The sequence below is a fragment of the Convolutriloba macropyga genome, chromosome 2 (assembly GCF_964194025.1).
Source record: "Convolutriloba macropyga chromosome 2, txConMacr16.3, whole genome shotgun sequence".
NCBI classification, from domain to species: domain Eukaryota; kingdom Metazoa; phylum Xenacoelomorpha; order Acoela; family Convolutidae; genus Convolutriloba; species Convolutriloba macropyga.
In genome coordinates, this window is record NC_134469.1 from 56,096,110 (window position 1) to 56,117,351 (window position 21,242).

Consider the following 21,242-nt stretch of genomic DNA (forward strand, 5'->3'; position numbering starts at 1 on the left):
AATTCCATCATGGTAAATATTCCTTTCCCTCTTTCTCTCTCTCTCTCTGTCGGTTAGGGTTTCTTTCCTTCTCTTTCTCGTTGTCGTTTTATCTTTTTCTCTCCTCTCGCTCTCTTTCTCTCTTTTTTTGTTGATACCGCACTTCAGCTGCTGTTATGTGGCGTAATGTCATCATCTCTGATACCCATTAACAATTAGCTATAGTGGAAATGTTTCTTATCATACATGACTTAACAGGCAGTTTTTAGTACTCTCAGAGCCTTTCAGCTCAATAGTGTCTGATTATGCGATTCACAGAAACTTGTTTTGGAGACTTATAATTATTGTGTGAAGGGTGGTTCTTGGAAATTGATTCCACGCCCCCACCCACCGCTCCAACATCTATCCGCCCTCAATCCTCTTTTGCACCCCCGCTGGATGCATCGCCGCTGCGCTCACCTTACGCCCCTTCAAATAATCTAAAGATAGCTTCACTAAACCCTGGCTAGCTACTGAAAAAGCCAACCGCTTGCCCGTCGTTTGGGAGCAATTTGCCCGACGTTACTGTTGCAAGTTTAAAAGTTGAAAACCTCATTCAGTATCTAAGAATTTTTTTTTAGGAATTGAAATCAATTATCAGTTGGAATTATATATAAACGATTCAGTTTGGATAAGGTCCCCAACGCTCCCGCCATTGATTATTTGAAGAAATAAAGCGTTTTAAATATTTTTATATTATGCGAAGTTTCAAAAAATTGACTGAGAGGTTGAAATGCAAAAAAATGTTGATATGATTATTTCAAAAAGAGTTAACAAAAAAGGTAATGAAACGTTAACGAGTTACCACGAAACTTGTGAAACATCAGCGTTCGGCATTTATAAACAAAATTATTTTCTCTTGAGCAAAGTTTCTCTAAAACAAAGTCTCTAAAAACAGTAGTAACAAAAAAACCAACCGTGAGGCTTGATAATGTTTACAATGTTCTAACTCCGCTTATGCACATTCTTCGCTTAATTAGCTACCAAGTGAAGTAAAGATTAAGAAAATTTTTAATAGTTTCTAAGTCATAATTTTTAGTAGTTTATAAGTCATGAAATCAGTAGTTGCCGATTCAACGATTTGAAGTAGTATCTATGCACCGTTACAGCTCTTCAAGACTGTGATAGAAGTCGCAAACAAAACAAGAGAAACGATAGCAAGCAATGAGTCAAATCGCCGCATGTTAAAAAGTAACAACATAAAACTTTTGTCACATCAAGTTCTGTCGCTTCCCTTCAAAACGTGCTGTTTGATACTGCTTAATCTGAATACTTTAAATGGAAAACATAGAAACTGCATTTCCAAATTGATTTGTCTGGTCGTAGAGGTTTTAGTTTAAAAAAGTAATTTTCAAATAATGATACCGTTTTTGCAAAATTTTAAACCAATAGATTCAGCAGCTCTGTGTCATTTAAAAAGTTAACAACAATAGCGTTTTTGGTCACATTTCAATTTATTTTCAAACAAATTTTATGTGGAAATTTTTGGAAAAAAATGTGGTAAAATCAGCCGATGTTCACAAAATTTAAATATCGATAAGTCCTCGAAAAGGCGAAAAACTATTCAATTACTGATTTTACGCTTAAAGGGTTTTCTAATGATACTACTCTCTGATCGATAGGCCAAAATTGAATCAACGAAGAAATAAACCAAGTGAAACGTTTAATTCTCCCCGTATCAACAGGTAGCGCCCAGCGGGAATTTAGTGCCCTTAGAGCCTTTCAGTTCTGTTTCAGCTCAGACTGTTTTGGAGACTTATACTTATGGTGTGAAGGGCGGTTCTTAGAGGTTGAAGACACCCCCGCTGTTGACCCCCACCGCGCTGTTGCCCCCCCCCACCCCACTATCGCCCAAAACTTCCTCCTTCCCCATCTGCCACCCGGTGCACCGGTGCATTGTTTCTAGTAGTGGAATGATTTAAACATCACGAATTTTAGCTTTTTTAGACGAAACGTGCAAATTTTGACATTTTTTTATTATTCACGTCTTTCCATACGCAGGAGCCAGAAAACATCCTCAAGGGTTTGATAATAAAATGCTGAAAATATATTATTTGCCATGGACAAATTTTTCAATTTTATATGACAAATTTATATGACAGCTTTCAATTTTATATGACAAATTTTACCAATTTTTTTGACAAAACTTGCATTTTTTTGAAAATTTTTGTCGGTTTTTAAGTTTCTCCAGCCTCAAGAGCCGAGGAACCTCCTCTGGAGTTTGACAATAGGTTACTGTATATTTTTAAATGTAATGGATTGTTTAAGATTTTAACACCACGAATTTTAGCATTTTTTTTTACAAACTTGTATTTTTTTTTCAATTTTTTGACATTTTTTGTCATTATTCAGGTTTTTCAGCCTAACAGAAAATCTCCATTAGGGTTTGATAATAGGTTACTGGAAAATGTTTTTCGCCATGGATTAGTTTTCAAGTCTTTTTCACAAATTTTAGCAGTTTGTTTATGCAACTTGCAATTTTTCAAGTTTTTTTGAAATTTTGTCATTTTTTTGGTTTCTGCAGTCTCAACAGCCTCATAATCTCCTGTAGTGCTTGATTATATGTTACTGCATAGCTTCTAGATGTAATGGAATGTTTTTTAATAGCCGCACAGCGATAGCTGGGGCTATTATTGGCCTTCTCTTGGTTTTTTTTTTATTTCGTCGTCATGATTTTTGTTACAACCATATGACGTCACAGCCACTTTTTGTTCATTCGTTCATGCAATTTCAACTGAATTGCATGTGTGACGTCATTTTTCGCTCTTATTGGAGCGAGTTTTTTTGTTCATGCGCGTGATTAAATTTTTGGTCACACTTGACTTACCTCACTCTCAAAAATGACTTCCTCACTTTGAAATTGACTTTTATTTACTTTAATTCAAAGAGATAATGTCAAATGGGTGTGTGTCACTCTAAATGAAGGTTATTTGAGATCAGCTAATAGAGGCAGCAATAAGTTATAAAGATTTTAAATCAAAATATAACAGATCAGCCATCAATGAATAGACGAATTTTTTTGGTCTGTCTTTTTTTTCACTGTTTTTCTTAGACTGCCGATCTACGAATCTATTGCGGCTATTTTCTGGCAATCTGCCAGCTATGTTTCTATGATTTTGATATCAGCAATTTTGAAAAAAATTATTTGCAATTCTTTCAAGTTTTTTGAATCTTTTGTATTTTTTGTATCATTTTTCCGGCAGGAGGGTCCTAGGGACCTCCTGCAAGGTTTGATAATCAGCTGCTGCATAGTTTCTAGAGTTAATGAAATGATTATCAGTATTTTAATGACTCCAGCTTTAGCATTTTAATAAAATTTAATTTTTTTCAATTTTTTGGAAAATTATTACAATGCTCCTGCAATGTTCCTACATGTTCATGGACCTTTATGAGCCAGTGAAACAATTTAAAGCTTGAAATAGGGATACTGAATAGTCTCTTGAGACAGTGAAAAGGTTTTGAAGATATAATATCTTGAATTTTAGATTTAAGCTTTTGTTAAAAGTTGCGGTTGTTTTCAAAATTTTTGAATATTGTCCTTTTCTGAGTTTAACGATCATTACTAGCCAACGAAGCTTTTCAAGTCTTGCAGATGGGACATACTTGACATAACACCAGAGACAAATAGTTTTGAACATTTTCACTGCGAAATCTGGAAGCTTTTCTTTTAATTTTAGTTATATTCTGCAAATTTTTGAAATATCAGTTTTTTTATTTATTTACTAACAAGGCTAGAAAACCAAAAGTTGCAGAGTAGAATCAAGCTAAAGTTAGCCTCACTAAAACTTGGCTAGCTACTGACGAAGCCAAACGCTCGCCGGTCGTTTGAGAGCAATTCGCCCGACGTTAGTGGGTTATGTTTTAATTTACTCAAACTGATTTTTTAGCAATTCTTAGGGTCATGTTCGTCTTTTAATGCTATTTTTTGATTGATTGATTTTTTGTCTGACCATTTTACTTATCGACTAATTTTTAACGATTGACTTGTTTCAACGATATCCTAATTTGGTATAGACAATTAAGACCAAATTTGAATAAGAGTCAGAACTGTACAAACGCACATGACCGAGGAATATTTGGGTGAGTTGGTTGATTTGTTGGATGTATTGCATAAAATATCCGCCCAAAAATGATTCAATATAAATGAACTTCAACACCCGATACACGTTCTTCTTTAATTTGCTGATCCTTCATTCGAACTTTTTGTGATAGAAGCTCATCTAAAATCCTAGTGGCCGAGGTTGCAAAGAATAGCCGGGAAGAAGAGGGGGATGAAGAGGGTGGTGGAGGAGGTGTGGGTTGTTGCGACAACTGGATGCAGGAATTCTATGAAGAAGAGGTCACTCTATCAGACGGGGAGGAAGGGGACGAGAACACGTTATCCTCTATCTCAAACTCATCTCTGTCAAGCTCAGGTTCTTAGTTACAAGGCATTTATTCACTCAACATGCTGCATCTTGTACAAATTTATTTATAAATATAAGCTGCGCGTAGCTATATTGCAGTGCTCGCGGTTTTTTGCGAATTTGAGGTGTATTGGTTTTCTTTTACCGTAAATAGTTTGTGTTCAAACGCCGTTTTGCCCTAAAAGAGAAAGTTAATGAAATTGCTGTGCTCCAATGTTTTTCTGAGCAGAAATTTTTTTTGTTCATACGATGCTTCGGTTAAATTACTTTTCGACTTTGAAACCTTTTTGAGAGTGTGTCGTATATAGCTAAACGTTTTTGGCATTTTTTCGGCATTCGATACATTTGTTTTGCCTGTAGCGTTTTTTGTATAAATGTCTGATTTAATGCTGCATTAATATGTAACACTCTGGCATTGTCATTACAGCGTTTTTGAGGGCCTAAAAATTGTTTCAAGCGCAAAATCGAATCATATTTGTCAATTTTCTTAATTTTCTTAATTCTTTTTTCCAATAATTTCTGTATATTTTGAGTCTTTGAACGGACTTTTTTGGAATCAGTGTAAATGTTAGTGGCACTTTATTAAATCAGACATTGCATTTATTAGTTTTATAAACGTGAGATGCTTTTTTATTCAATTTTTACATTTACAAAACCGATTTTGACGGCAGTTTGTTCAACTTTCCAACTTTTTTTCTAGTTTTTTTCCATCTCGTATTTCCATGAGCAACCCTTTTGTGCACCTTAGGAGACTTTGTTTTTGTATTATTGATAATTCAATTATTTTTGAGGCCTGAAGTTTTTTTAAATTCCATGAAAATTTGCTTTCTAATGGAGATTTTAACAATATTTGGACATTTTATGCGTAATATTTTTAATTGTCCCTCAAACAAAGTTTGTAGCAACTATATAAGGGTTGGGTCTTTTTATGCAATTTTTCGCTATACCGATTTCTTCGTCTGACCTTTTTAACTTTTCATCATCAAAAAAGTGATAAACAGGTAAAGCCCGGTTCCTAATCTTAATGGTAAGTTCCTAATCTTAAAGTTAGTTCCTGATCTTGCTCTGTATTTGTCAGTTCCTACAAAATTTTTAACCCTTCACATTTTTTCTAAAAGACTTTTTCATTTTGTTTGCTGTTGATTTCATTTAATATAAAGTAGATCTTAGATTTTTCTGAAATTGCTGTATGACCTCTTTGGTTTAATTTTTATCGAATTAAGTGACTGATATTTTCTGCGAAATATCTTGGCTGTAGATTTTTGTAACAAATGACATTCGATCCGCTCAAGTCCACTCAAATCAATTTTGTAGAGAATATGTTAGTCTATGTCGTCTTTTTATGCAATTTTTGCTTGAGCAATTTTTGTCTGACGCTTATGATTTTTTGTGATCAAAAACAGGGCAATTGTGCTTAAAAACAGGGTATTGAATTACAGGAGATGTAGAGTTTTTCTGGTTTCCAAGTTACAAATCACCTAAGCTGTTGAGACAACTTAAGATCATGGTGTAAGTAGAAGTTTTAGACTTCCAAATTACCTAATGCAATTGAAAATGAACAACAATTGGAAAGTAATTGAAAATAACAGAGCAGTATCAAAAAAACGAAATCAGAAATAGAAGCGGGATAAACCCATAAAGCCCATTTTTTTGATGCCCGTTAGTCGAACTTTGTTCTTAGTTAATATCTGTAATGCTTATTGGTATTGATACTAGCCGGGTCAGTTCGGTTTCTCAAAGTCAACACCCTCATGCTTCCCAATGTCATTTGAGTTATAGAATTCAGTACATAGTTCTGAATTTTTATTCTTTTTTTTACGTAATCAAATATATTTGAATAATACAAAACTGTTGGCTTTGAATATTTACAGTGAATTTTCTCTCTGAATTCATGGGGATAAAATTTCTTTGATGTTAGTTTTATATGGTTTCTTTTTATGAGCTGGTAATTACTTTTTGCTTGCTTCAAAGATATCAATGCTGAAATTTTTCTCTTTACAACAAGAGATTGGTTTTAATGTTTTTAATAGCCGCGTCAGCACTTCCAGGCGGCTATTATTGCGCTCCTAGTTTCTTCAGATTTTTGTTTAGTCTTACCCTGACTTCTTGGAATTGACTTTTTCAATGACTTCAGTGACTTTACTGCTTTGCAGTTAAATTTTGTGTTCTTGACGTCATTTCTGCTTTTAGGTCCATTGCATGACTTACCTCACTAGAAAAATGACTTCTGAAAAAATGACTGAACTCTTTTATGGAACTTAAATTTTGTGGACTTTTACTTATTAAAGGTCAATAGTGTGCATCTAAGAAGTCCCAAACTTATATGACCTAATTCTTGAGTATTAGAGACTGGTTAATCTGTATCTCCTTTCTTTAGTTGTTTCAATTCTTGTCAGGCCACAGGCTTCTAGCGCGGCTTTTTTTCCGACAATCTGCCGGCTATGTTTCAATTATTGGTGCGTCAAAAAATAATCAATCCCAGATTTTAAAAATAATGGTTCATTTCAAATCTGCTTTGCAACGTTTTTTCGCTTGATTTCATGATTGATTTTTTGTGTGACCTGTATTTGAGTATACAAAGGTGGTATTGCTGGGTGGTTGAGGTTGCTGACTCATGGGAAACATGGTTACGAACCTCTCCATTTTCGGAAATTTTTCAGCCCAAAAAATTTGTCTAAAATACACCTCCCTGAGATTTAATTTGCCCACCCTGTCGGGACTAGATTTTGATAATGCATGAAGGCGTCTCATCGCATGCGTTTCCTCGTCTGAACAACAACTGTTATGACTTTTCGTCCTGAGAAACGGGATAAATTGGAAATCTTGGGCGCATTGCGATTCTGAGCAGTTCTTGAACTGCTGGGGACATTTTGGGGTAAAATTTGTGGCTTGTAGGTCAATTATGAGAGTTTAACACCCCCAGTGAATCCTGGTGTGTAGGCGTGATTTCCCGTTGTAAAAGGCACTTATAGCCTGCCTTAGTTAAATGTAGCCGCATCAAACAAAGACGGGGGTACGCCAATTTCAAATGAGTTCGCCCGACAATAGTGCTTGTTTTTGTCTGTCATACCAGCTAGTATTTCAAATTTCAGTATATCTGGAGTGAATACTTGCCAGTTCTTACCCCTGTTAAGTTAGTTTCATCAAAAGATGTTTTAAGTTCTTGTAAAAAGTTTTCCCGTGAGTTTGGTTCTCTTTGATTGTCAGGAGTGTACCTCATAAAAAGGGGTTGGTGCAAACTTGAGAAAGAGCGAGGAGTTGATATGCAAATTTTATGATGATGATAAAAATATTTAGCAGTTTTCTGGTCTCAAAGTTCTTTTGAACTCAAATGTTCTTATGATTAAAAGTTTTTGTTGGAATTTCGGTGTGCCTGAAGAGCCGATGCTTAAAACTACTGGTGGCGCTAATTTTTCTTAACTAGAGTAAATTCAAAAGTGGAAGCTAGAAAGAGTTGTTAATTGCTCTTGAACGAAGTTCAGCTATTGTTGTAGACGTGTGGGTCTTTTTTATGCAAAATTTTTGCTGGACCATTTTGCGCTTTTCTTTTAGAAAATTCTTAAGTGACTTTTTCACGCTTTCGTTCTTCTTTTTTGAGTGATCTCTATTGCTCTCTCAGAAGTAAAGCTTGTTGCTAATTTAAAGTTGGTTGCAGCATATCATAAATGAGGGGCAAATATCACAGGCGGCAGTGCATAGGGTTGTTAAGAGGGAAGTTAAAAGTTCGAATCCTGGTAATGTAAAATGTTTTTCCAACCGTCTGTTGTTCGAGATCAATTCTTCCGACATTAATCGGTTTATATTATTCATTGCTGCAATCAACTGATTCATTGATCTTAATTCCAAAAAGTTCTTATAGTAGGAATTTTGGGAATGACTGCAGCATAATAATGGAAAGTTTTGATGGAAGAATAAATTTACAAAAACACTTGCGTTGATTTCCTCCAATAGCATTTACTTTTGATTTGAGTATATTATTAATAATGCGCTCTTAATTTGTTCAAAGTATGCAAGAGTAATGTTTTACATTTTAGTACCTGCAAATTATGGGCTAAAATTGTGGGAGATAAAACGTACAATCTGGCTGTCTAATGAAGTAAAATCGCTAATGATAAAAGCCGATCTGCTTTGCGCTTACGCCTAAGGACTTGTACTTCTTACCGATCTCAGAGTTTTTTAAGTTATATCTGGTTTTTGCAATTTTTTCCAAAGTTCACGATTTTTGAGTTTTTGTTTTCGCTTTTGTTGAGGTCATTCGTGAGGTCATTTTCATTCTCCCTGTGTAGCTTAGTTATGCTTAATTTTCCCCAATAATTGTTCCTAGCACCAATAGCTACCTAGCTTCCCAAATTTTGTTTTGCTTACTATACTTTGAGGGGGTACGGTCAAATAGTCTTTAAAGATGGAGTAAGCTCTGATTTGTCAAATTATCGATCAATATGACTGCAATCAACATGAAGTGAGGTTTTCTCAAAGAATTGATCACAACAGATTAGCAAGCTAGAGATTTTTGGTTTAATCTATTCAAAGCAGTTTCAGAACAAAACATTCAGCTATCTATGCAGTTGCAAAAATTGTTTAAAGTGTTAGATTCAGCAGATGTTAAATTTCCCATTTTGCATACTGATAGACCTAAGAAAGCCTTCGATAACTTGATCATGGAATTTTGCTCTCAGAACTAAATGGCTTTGTACTAAATGGGCCCATTTTCTCTTTGCGACAAGATTTCTAAAAGTTATAAAACGGCATATGTATGGAAAAATTGTTCTCCGATGCTTCATTTTTTTGCGGCCTGAAATTTTTTAAATTTCATGAAAATTTGTAACAATTTTAACAATATTTGGACATTTTTTGCGTAGTATTTTTAATTGCCCCTCAAACGAAGTTTGTAGCAACTAGATTAGGGTTGTGGTCTTTTTTCTTTGACTTCATGGGTTGTGGTGAATTTTTTCTTTGAATTCATGGGCATAAAGTTTCTTTCTGATGGTTTCTTTTTATGAGCTGGTAATTACATTTTGCTTGCTTCAAAGATATCAATGCTGAAATCTTTCTCTTTACAACAAGAGATTGGTTTTAATGTTTTTAATAGCCGCGTCAGCAATTCCAGGCGGCTATTATTGCGCTCCTAGTTTCTTCAGATTTTTGTTTAGTCTTACCCTGACTTCTTGGAATTGACTTTTTCAATGACTTCAGTGACTTTACTGCTTTGCAGTTAAATTTTGTGTTCTTGACGTCATTTCTGCTTTTAGGTCAATTGCATGACTTACCTCACTAGAAAAATGACTTCTGAAAAAATGACTGAAATCTTTTATGGAACTTAAATTTTATGGACTTTTACTTATTAAAGGTCAATAGTGTGCATCTAAGAAGTCGCAAACTTATATGACCTAATTCTTGAGTATTAGAGACTGGTTAATCTGTATCTCCTTTCTTTAGTTGTTTCAATTCTTGTCAGGCCACAGGCTTCTAGCGCGGCTTTTTTTCCGACAATCTGCCGGCTATGTTTCAATTATTGGTGCGTCAAAAAATAATCAATCCCAGATTTTAAAAATAATGGTTCATTTCAAATCTGCTTTGCAACGTTTTTTCGCTTGATTTCATGATTGATTTTTTGTGTGACCTGTATTTGAGTATACAAAGGTGGTATTGCTGGGTGGTTGAGGTTGCTGACTCATGGGAAACATGGTTACGAACCTCTCCATTTTCGGAAATTTTTCAGCCCAAAAAATTTGTCTAAAATACACCTCCCTGAGATTTAATTTGCCCACCCTGTCGGGACTAGATTTTGATAATGCATGAAGGCGTCTCATCGCATGCGTTTCCTCGTCTGAACAACAAATGTTATGACTTTTCGTCCTGAGAAACGTGATAAATTGGAAATCTTGGGGGCATTGCGATTCTGAGCAGTTCTCTTGAACTGCTGGGGACATTTTGGGGTAAAATTTGTGGCTTGTAGGTCAATTATGAGAGTTTAACACCCCCAGCGAATCCTGGTGTGTAGGCGTGATTTCCCGTTGTAAAAGGCACTTATAGCCTGCCTTAGTTAAATGTAGCCGCAACAACCAAAGCCAGCCGTACGTCAATCTCAAACGAGTTCGCCCGACGTTAGTGCTTGTTTTCGTCTGTCATACCAGCTAGTATTTCAAATTTCAGTATATCTGGAACGAAAACTTGCCAGTTCTTACCCCTGTTAAGTTGGTTTTATCAAAAGATGTTTTAAGTTCTTGTAAAAAGTTTTCCCGTGAGTTTGGTTCTCTTTGATTGTCAGGAGTGTACCTCATAAAAAGGGGTTGGTGCAAACTTGAGAAAGAGCGAGGAGTCGATATGCAAATTTTATAATGATGATAAAAATTATTAAGCAGTTTCCTGGTCTCAAAGTTCTTTTGAGCTCAAAAAATTCTTATGATTAAAAGTTTTTGTTGGAATTTCAGTGTGCCTGAAGAGCCTATGCATACAACTACTGGTGGTGTTAATTTTTCTTAACTAGAGTAAATTTAAAAGTGGAAGCTAGAAAGAGTTATTAATTGCTCTTGAACGAAGTTCATAGCAATTATTGTAAACGTGTGGGTCTTTTTTATGCAAATTTTTTGCTTGACCATTTTGCGCTTTTCTTCTAGAAAATTCTTCTCAAGTGACTTTTTCACGCTTTCGTTCTTTATTTTTGAGTGATCTCTATTGCTCTCACTCAGAAGTAAAGCTTGTTGCTAATATAAAGTCGGTTGCAGCATATCATAAATAAGGGGCAAATAGCACAGTCGGCAGTGCATTGCGTTGATTTCCTCCAATAACATTTACTTTTGATTTGAGTATTTGCTTAATAATGCGCTGTTAATTTGTTCAAAGTATGCAAGAGTAATATTTTACAGTTTAGTACCTGTAAAGTATGGGCTAAATTTGTGAGAGCTAAAACGTTCAATCTGGCTATCTAATGAAGTAAAATCGCTAATGATAAAAGCAGATCTGCTTTGCGTTTATGCTTAGGGACTTGTACTTCTTACTGATCTCAGAGTTTTTTAAGTTGTATCAGGTTTTTCTATTTTTTTTTCAAAGTTCACGAATTTGATTTTTTGTTTTTTCGCTTTTGTTGAGGTCATTCGTGAGGTCATTTTCATACTCCCTGTGTAGCTTAGTTATGCTTAATTTTCCCCAATAATTGTTCCTAGCACCAATAGCTACCTAGCTTTCCAAATTTTGTTTTGCTTACTATACTTGGAGGAGGTACGGTCAATTAGTCTTTAAAGATGGAGTAAGCTCTGATGTGTCAAATTATCGATCAATATCACTGCTATCAAAATGAAGTGAGGTTTTCTCAAAGAATTGTTCACAACAGATTATCAAGCTATAGAGTTTTGGTTTAATCTATTCAAAGCAGTTTCAGAACAAAACATTCAGCTATCTATGCAGTTGCAGAAATTGTTTAAGGTGTTAGATTCAGCAGAAGTTCAAATTTCCCATTTTGCATACTGATAGACCTAAGAAAAGCCTTCCATAAATTGATCATGGAATTTTACTCTCAGAACTAAATGGCTTTGTACTAAAGGGGCCCATTTTCTCTTTGCGCCAAAGATTTCTAAAAGTTAGAAAACGGTGTATGTTTGGAAAAATTGTTCTCTGATGCTTCAATTATCTTTGCGGCCTGAAGTTTTTTAAATTCCATGAAAATTTGTTTTTTAATGGAGATTTTAACAATATTTGGACATTTTATGCGTAATATTTTTAATTGCCCCTCAAACGAAGTTTGCAGCAACTATATTAGGGTTGTGGTCTTTTTATGCAATTTTTCGCAATTATTGAAACTGTCTTTTATGCAATTATGAAACTGTTGATCATTTGTATGTTGACTTAATTTGAATTAATTTGAATTAATTTGAATGTATTTCGACTTCATATTTACGACCTTCTGAAAATTGTTCTGCGTTGTAAGAACAAAATGAACCCGCAAGACCATCTAATCTTTGATAGTCAGTTACAAAATTTTTTATTCTAGAAGGTATCTTCAATTCTTTGTTGGTTCTTCGTGCTACTCCCTTGGCCTCTTGCTGGCCCTGGGTTCCTCGTGTCAAGGGCGCCAGGCTGAGGGCTGGATGGGGGAGCGCTGAATGGTATTTAGGTTCCTTCTGGCTTTCCGCAGCCCATTTTGATGCCGTAGCCTCTTGGGCTTCAATGGAGGGTAGTATGAACTGGGGGTTGATTTATTATTTCCCGGCAATTTTTTACTGAACCTTTACATCCTCCCTAATTTTATAGGCACTTGGAAGATGATTTTTTTGAATGAAACTATTTGTACAAAAATTTTCATTTTGTAATTTATTTAAACAATGATGTGGTTCTGTGAGGGTGATCACTTGCCTTAATTCAGATGTAAATAAATTGCTTATTGATTATATTCATATTAAATGTTGTTCATCTATAAGGAAATTATTCACTCCTTTGACAAATTTTTCTAATTTATCGTACGGCCGATATCGTAGCATTTAGAACGAAGACATGAAATACTTGATTTTAGTTTTTTAGGTGTTTTTTCACAAATACTTTGGTACTCTAATTCTACGAAGCAAAGTAGCCCAAAATCTGCCGCTTTAAGGCGTGAGACTTCACTATTTTTTGATATCGATTGACAAACCAGATTTTGGGCATATCGTTAGTTTTCGAGAAAATTTATGTCATTCTGTGGCAGTTATTTTTTAAGTATTTGTTTAACTTTCTATTTGCACGCTCCCTTTTAATCCTTTTGCTCGCCTTTTGTTCATTGGTCAATTTCGTTTCTCGAATGAATTTTGAATGTGTCGTCAATATTTCGTCATTATTGAAGCAAGGTTCATACTAATAGTGGCTACAAGTCTATCGTGGCTATCGGTCAGCTGTTTGATGTGCTACAGCTTTGTTTTATGTATCGTGGGTTCGCAAGATGACTTTTTCGACCATGTTGGGTGGTTGGGGGAGGTTTTGTAATAAGTTTTGCGGCTTTCTTCTGTTATGGTGACTTGAAGCGTTTATAGCTTTTTAAGCCAATATTTTCAGTTTATTATCCAAACTGGATTGTGTGGTAAGCATATTCTGTTTTATGGTTTTTGTAATACCGATGGTTTTCTGTTTTGTTGGTTTCGCCATCATTGACTTCACAAAATTAACAATTAATTGAAGAAACGTTGTCTTATTTTGATGGATATTGTGTATTATTAACGTTTACTAGTTTTTACCTTCATAATGATGGCATTCGTTGTTTCCTTGTATTCATTTCAAATCAATTAATGCCCCCTTTTTATTATTTTATTTGCTGAGAGCTAAGTTACCATTGACAGTTTGTGGTAAAGTGGCTGGCTAGGTTTGCAAGCATTCAGAGTTTTTTCGAGCGTAAGCATGTGGAGTTTTCCGTCTTTATTCTAAAGTGTATACTAATCGAGACAATTTTTGACTGCAGATTGAAGGTTTTATTTTTTTTATCTGTTGAGTGCCTTGTTTTTTCTTGACCTTGAAAAGGAGGCAGTTGCCGTATTAGAATAATTAGGTTTCGGAGGGAACAGATGTTGAGGTATCGTTTAAAAAAACTGCGCATATATCAAATGAAAGGTTGCACCAATCTTTTTTGAAATTGTTTTGCTCTGAAGATAGTTTTCTGGACGGTGAAGAAAATACTTTCTAGGTAATAATTAGTGGTTTCTATTGCTGGAACTGAATTGAGAAAGTTGTGTGAATTTTTAATTAGTTTGTGTTGCAATTGTTTTTGCCAATAGCTTGGCGCCAAAACAACTATAAATGCAGCCTTTCTATTACTGTTAATGCCATTAGCGTCAGCTCAAAAAATATAAAACTAGAAATTAATTTTGAATAAATTTCAATTTTTCGTAGAGAACTTCAGGACATTAGTGACCAAGATTTAATTCAAAGATAATTTCGAAATAATCTTTGAATTAAATCTTGGTCACCAATGTCCTGAAGTTCTCTACGAAAAACTGAAATTTATTCAAAATTAATTTCTGGTTTTATTTTTGAGCTGACGCTAATGGCATTAACAGTAATAGAAAGGCTGCATTTATAGTTGTTTTGGCGCCAAGCTATTGGCAAAAACAATTGCAACACAAACTAATTTGAACCATTTTTCAAAATAGTCCAGTTTTCTTTATGTTAAGGAAAAGATTGCAGTTAAGTGCGTTTTAAATGCTGGCATTGATAACGTAATATTAGGTTGTTGAGCTCAGTTCCGTAGGTCTGTTTCAACTCCGAAATTTTGCCTTCGAGATATTGGTCTCATATTTTCCTTATTTCCAACTCAAACTTCGGTAGTGATTTTAATCATTTTGCGGCTCAATATTTTTGAAGTTTAATTCTCTTATAGAGTTATAAATCGGTGTTTGTACAATTCTTCCTTTTCTCGATAGTTGTGCAAGTCTGGTAGTTCGACTAATTAACTCATACGTATATTATCAAGTAATTTCATCTTGCGGGCTTTTTTGACTATTTTAGAATAAGTTAGGTTTTGTCATGAGCTATATTTGTCATTTGCCGTGTTAGATAGTATTTTAGCTATTTTATTTATTTTGATGTTTTGTCTGCAATAATTTTTTTGCTTGCAATTTCATTCTTCAGTAGTTTTTGTGAGCTTCAGATTTGCTTGCCATCATTTAAATGTTATTTTTCTCAGAGAAAATATCAGATGGAATATTGTCATTTTTTGCCATGTTCGTAGTTTTGTAAGTTTCCTTAATTCTCAGTTTTTTATGCCTTAGAAATAAGTTTTCTTGTTAGACGGCTTTTCTTTTTACTGTTCTTAGATTTGTACTGTTGACAGGAGACTGTTGATGTTTTCATCATTCTTTTTGTGGTAAATGAAGGATATTTGTTTTTTAATTTTTAATTTTTAATTGCTCTGAAAAGAAGTTTGTAGAAATTATACGAGTCCTAATTGTCCTTTATTGCAATTTTTTGAACCAATTTTTCGTCTGATTATTTTATTTTTTGTCTGGCCATTTGACTTCTCAAAAACAAGAGAAACAGCCTGGAGGTAAATAGGTTACTTAGAGCCTTACCGTTCACTATTCTCTAGGTACGCGATTCACCAAAACTACTTAAAAGAAACAAGTTAATGGCATTAACGGTGGTTCTTGAAGAATTTGTCTCTCCCGTAACCCCTCCTCCGATACCCTCCCGCCCCGATTGGTGATTTTAATCAAGCTCGAGTAGTAAATTAGGCGGAGAAGCGATTAGGTTTGAAGCATTTTCAAAGTACCTTTAACTAAACGGAGAAATTGCTATTTGAACGAATTCTCGGTTTTTGAAAGGCATTTTTTTCACATGCGGTACTTTCAGTTCGGTTGGCAGTTTTTCTTCTCGTCGGTACTATTAATTTGATATATAAATGTGCGAATGGCGCGTATTTGCATTTGTTTGAATTCACCAATGGGCAGCTTATGCTTTTTATGATTTTGACTCTTAATTGTTTTCATAAATTTTTGGCGGATTAACATTATTTGCGTTTTACCGTTTTTTTCAATTTTATTTCTGTTGTCTTTTGAATTAGTGTCATTAATGACAGGTCTTATTGGTTGCCAATGAGGCATAATTGAATCTAATTAATTGTTCGAATTTATTCCGAATCTCTTATTGTATTATAATTTTTTCTCCTTGGAGCCAGGACTTGTAGATTGCTAAAAGTGATAAATATAGTCAATTTAATTGTTTCAGTTAACAGCTAATGCTTTCTATGACTTGGACATACATTTTTTTCAAGAAACATCGAATTTGTGAGTTCTACAAGTTTTTATTTTTCATTTTGTTATACGCTGTTCGTTTTCAAAAATAACGGTTTTTAAAGTTTGCTGGTATTTGTTGTACTTATTGATGTCTTAGCACCTAATCTCATGAATAACAGATAACATCGGTTGCTAATGAGGATAAGGTAAAGCGAATTAGTCCCATGAGTTACCGGCAGTCTTTTTCTGATTTTTGACACTTCTGGTCTTATCGCTTGGTCAGATAAATAAGTTCTTTTTGATCTAGTGCTGCGTGTTAATTCGTTGGCTCCACCTTTAGCTAACAATTTCATTTACTCAGATCTTTTTTTTTCGAATTGTTTGATAATTTTCTGTTTTTCCTTCAATGGAAGTTTTTTTGTCAATATTTCAGCCATTACATTTGCAAAAAGTGCTTTCAAATTTTTATGTGTCTGAATTTGTTTGAATAGCTGTGTTTAAAGGCTTTGGCATGTCTTCGTGAGGTTCTCTCAGTTTCAGACACTGGTTTTTAATGGTATTCTGAATTTTGCCAATTTCGATATAATTATTTCGTCTTTTCTGCTGTGACTCACACAAGATTGATGTTTTGTGTACTCGTTCTGAGGATGCGCTCAGTCAATTTATTCAGGAGTGTTGTTATGGTCAGTAATTCTTAATCCACCAATGAAACTTGTAAAAAAATTCGTAGCTATTTATTTTTTTTATTCATTCTTGCTCATTTGGAGTCATTGGTTTTGTTGACTGTCTTTGTTTGATGTTGTCTTAAAATTATTAATTTTCGGGTCATGTTTAATTATTTGTTTTGATGATGAGTTACAATTGACAGTTTGTGGCGAAATGGTTGGCTAGGCTTGCAAGCATTCAGAGTTTTTTTGAGCGTAAGCTTGTGGGGTTTTCTCTCTTTATTCTAAAATGTATACCAATTGAGACTATTTTTGAATGTGCAGATTGGAGGTTTTAATTCTTTTATATCTTTTGAAGACATGATTTTTGTGGCCTTGAAAACGAGTCAGTTGCCGTATCAGAATAATTAGGAGGTAACAGATGTTGAGGTATCTTGTAAAAAAAAACTGCGCATATGTCAAATGAAAAAGGTTGGAGCAATCTTTTTTGATTGTTTTGCTCTGAATTAAGATAGTTTTCTAGACCGTGAAGAAAATTGTTTCTAGGTAATTATTTGTGTTTCTATTGCTGGATGTGAATTTGAAATTTAGGTGTTTCGATTAATCAAAATTTTAATTAGTTTGTGTTGCAATTGTTTTTGCCAATAGTTTGGCGCCAAAACAAGGATAGATGCAGAATTTCCATTACTCTTAATGCCATTAACGTCAATTAAATAAATAAATAAAACCAGAATTCGATTTTGAATCAATTTCAGTTTTTCGTAGAGAACTGAAGGACATTAGGATCAAGATTTAATTCAAAGATAATTTCGAAAAGAATTCGAACCATTTTTTAAAATTGTTTAGTTTTCTTTATGTTAAGGAATAGATTGCAGTTAGGTGCGGTTTTTATGCTAGATTTGATATCGTAATATTAGGTTGTTGAGCTCAGTTTCCTTGATTCTCAGTTTTTTATGCCTTAGAATTAAGTTTTCTTGTTAGACGGCTTTTCTTTTTACTGTTCTTATCTTAGATTTGTACTGTTAACAGGAGACTGTTGATGTTTTCATCATTCTGTTTGTGGTAAATGAAGGATATTTGTTTCTTAATTTTTAATTTTTAATTGCTCTGAAAAGAAGTTTGTAGAAATTATACGAGTCCTGCCTGTCTTTCATAGCAATTTTTCAAACCAATTTTTCATCTGATTGTTTAATTTTTCGTCTGGCCATTTGACTTTTCCTCCACGAAAACCAGAGAAACAGCCTGGAGGTAACTAGGTTATTTTAGAGCCTTACCGTTCACTATTCTCTAGGTATGCGATTCACCAAAACTACTTAAAAGAAAGAAGTTAATGACATTAACGTTGGTTCTTAAAGAATTTTTCTCTCCCGTAACACCACCTCCGATACCCTCCCGCCCCTGTTGGTGATTTTAATCAAGATCGAGTAGTAGAGGAAGCGGAGAAGCGATTAGGTTTGAAGTATTTTTGTTGAAGTACCTTTAACTGGACGGAGAAATTGCTATTTGAACAAATTCTCGGTTTTTGAAAGGCATTTTCACATGCGGTAATTTCATTTCTGCTTGCAGTTTTTCTTCTCTTCAGTACTATTAATTTGATATATAAATGTTCAAATGGCGCGTGTTTGCATTTGTTTGAATTCGTCAACGGGCAGCTCATGTTTTTTTATTATTTTGACTCTTAACTGTTGTCATAAAATATTGGCTGATAACATTATCTGCGTTTTAACCTTTTTTCAATTTTATTTCTGTTGTCTTTTGAATTAGTGTCATTATTGACAGGTCTTATTGGTTGACAATGAGGCATAAATAAACATAATTAATTGTTCGAATTTATTCCGAATGTCTTATTGTATTATAATTTTTTCCCCTTGGAGCCAGGACTTGTAGATTGCTAAAAGTGATAATTATAGTCAATTTAATTGTTTCAGTTAACAGCTAATGCTTTCTATGACTTGGACATACATTTTTTTCAAGAAACATCGAATTTGTGAGTTCTACAAGTTTTTATTTTTCATTTTGTTATACGCTGTTCGTTTTCAAAAATAACGGTTTTTAAAGTTTGCTGGTATTTGTTGTACTTATTGATGTCTTAGCACCTAATCTCATGAATAACAGATAACATCGGTTGCTAATGAGGATAAGGTAAAGCGAATTAGTCCCATGAGTTCCCGGCAGTCTTTTTCTGATTTTTGACACTTCTGGTCTTATCGCTTGGTCAGATAAATAAGTTCTTTTTGATCTAGTGCTGCGTGTTAATTCGTTGGCTCCACCTTTAGCTAACAATTTCATTTACTCAGATCTTTTTATTCGAATTGTTTGATAATTTTGTGTTTTTCCTTCAATGGAAGTTCTTTTGTCAATATTTCAGCCATTACATTTGCAAAAAGTGCTTTCAAATTTTTATGTGTCTGAATTTGTTTGATAAGCTGTGGTTAAAGGCTTTGGCATGTCTTCGTGAGGTTCTCTCAGTTTCAGACACTGGTTTTTAATGGTATTCTGAATTATCAATTTCGATATAATTATTTCGTCTTTTCTGCTGTGACTCACACAAGATTGATGTTTTGTGTACTCGTTCTGAGGATGCGCTCAGTCAATTTATTCAGGAGTGTTGTTATGGTCATTAATTCTTAATCCACCAATGAAACTTGTAAAAAAATTCGTAGCTGTTCAGATTTTTTATTCATTCTTGCTCATTTGGAGTCATTGGTTTTGTTGACTGTCTTTGTTTGATGTTGCCTTAAAATTATTAATTTTCGGGTCATGTTTAATTATTTGTTTTGATGATGAGTTACAATCGACAGTTTGTGGCGAAATGGTTGGCTAGGCTTGCAAGCATTCAGAGTTTTTTTGAGCGTAAGCTTGTGGGGTTTTCCCTCTTTATTCTAAAATGTATACCAATTGAGACTATTTTTAAATGTGCAGATTGGAGGTTTTAATTGTTTTATATCTTTTGAAGACATGATTTTTGTGGCCTTGAAAACGAGTCAGTTGCCGTATCAGAATAATTAGGAGGTAACAGATGTTGAGGTATCTTGTAAAAAAAACTGCGCATATGTCAAATGAAAAAGGTTGGAGCAATCTTTTTTGATTGTTTTGCTCTGAATTAAGATAGTTTTCTAGACCGTGAAGAAAATTGTTTCTAGGTAATTATGTGTTTCTATTGCTGGATGTGAATTTGAAATTTAGGTGTTACGATTAATCAAAATTTTAATTAGTTTGTGTTGCAATTGTTTTTGCCAATAGTTTGGCGCCAAAACAAGGATAGATGCAGAATTTCCATTACTCTTAATGCCATTAACGTCAATTAAATAAATAAATAAAACCAGAATTCGATTTTGAAACAATTTCAGTTTTTCGTAGAGAACTGAAGGACATTAGGATCAAGATTTAATTCAAAGATAATTTCGAAAAGAATTCGAACCATTTTTAAAAATTGTTTAGTTTTCTTTATGTTAAGGAATAGATTGCAGTTAGGTGCGGTTTTTATGCTAGATTTGATATCGTAATATTAGGTTGTTGAGCTCAGTTCCTTAGGTCTGTTTCAACTCCAAAATTTTTCCTTCGAGATGTTGGTCTCATGTTTTCCTTATTTTCAACTCAAACTTCGGTAGTGATTTTATTCGTTTTGCGGCTCAACATTTTTGAAGTTTAATTCTCTATAAGAGAATCGGTGTTTGTACAATTCTTCCTTTTCTCGATAGTTGTGCAAGTCGGGTAGTTCGACTAATTAATTCATACTTGTATTATCAAGTAATTTTGTCTTGCGGTTTTTTTGACTATTTTAGAATAAGTTAGGTTTTGTCTTGAGCTATATTTGTAAGTTGCCCTGTTAGACAGTATTTTAGCTATTTTATTTATTTTGATGTTTTTATGTCTGCAATAATTTTTTTGCTTGCAATTGTTTTCTTCAGTAGTTTTTGTGAGCTTCAGATTTGCATCCCATCATTTAAATGTTATTTTTCTCAGAGAAAATATCAGATGGAATTTTGTCATTTTTTGCCTTGTTCGTAGTTGTGTAAGTTTCCTTGATTCTCAGTTTTTTATGCCTTAGAAATAACTTTTCTTGTTAGACGGCTTTTCTTTTTACTGTTCTTAGATTTGTACTGTTGACAGGAGACTGTTGATGTTTTCATCATTCTTTTTGTGTTAAATGAAGGATATTTGCTTTTTTTTATTTTAAATTGCTCTGAAAAGAAGTTTGTAGAAATTATAAGAGTCCTGCCTGTCTTTCATAGCAATTTTTCAAACCAATTTTTCATCTGATTGTTTAATTTTTCGTCTGGCCATTTGACTTTTCCTCCACGAAAACCTGAGAAACAGCCTGGAGGTAACTAGGTTATTTTAGAGACACTATTCTCTAGGTATGCGATTCACCAAAACTACTTAAAAGAAAGAAGTTAATGACATTAACGTTGGTTCTTAAAGAATCTTTCTCTCCCGTAACACCACCTCCGATACCCTCC

At 34.0% G+C, this 21,242-nt stretch overlaps 1 protein-coding gene across 1 annotated transcript in view; it reads left to right on the plus strand.

Moving 5' to 3' along the window:
• The window catches only part of LOC142334517 (uncharacterized), a 44,145-nt gene that overhangs the window by 2,729 nt on the left and 20,174 nt on the right, over positions 1-21,242 (plus strand). Inside the window, exon 2 of the mRNA XM_075382614.1 lies at positions 4,231-4,433. Coding sequence (XP_075238729.1) covers positions 4,231-4,433 — 203 coding nt within the window. The remainder of the gene's footprint in view (positions 1-4,230; positions 4,434-21,242) is intronic.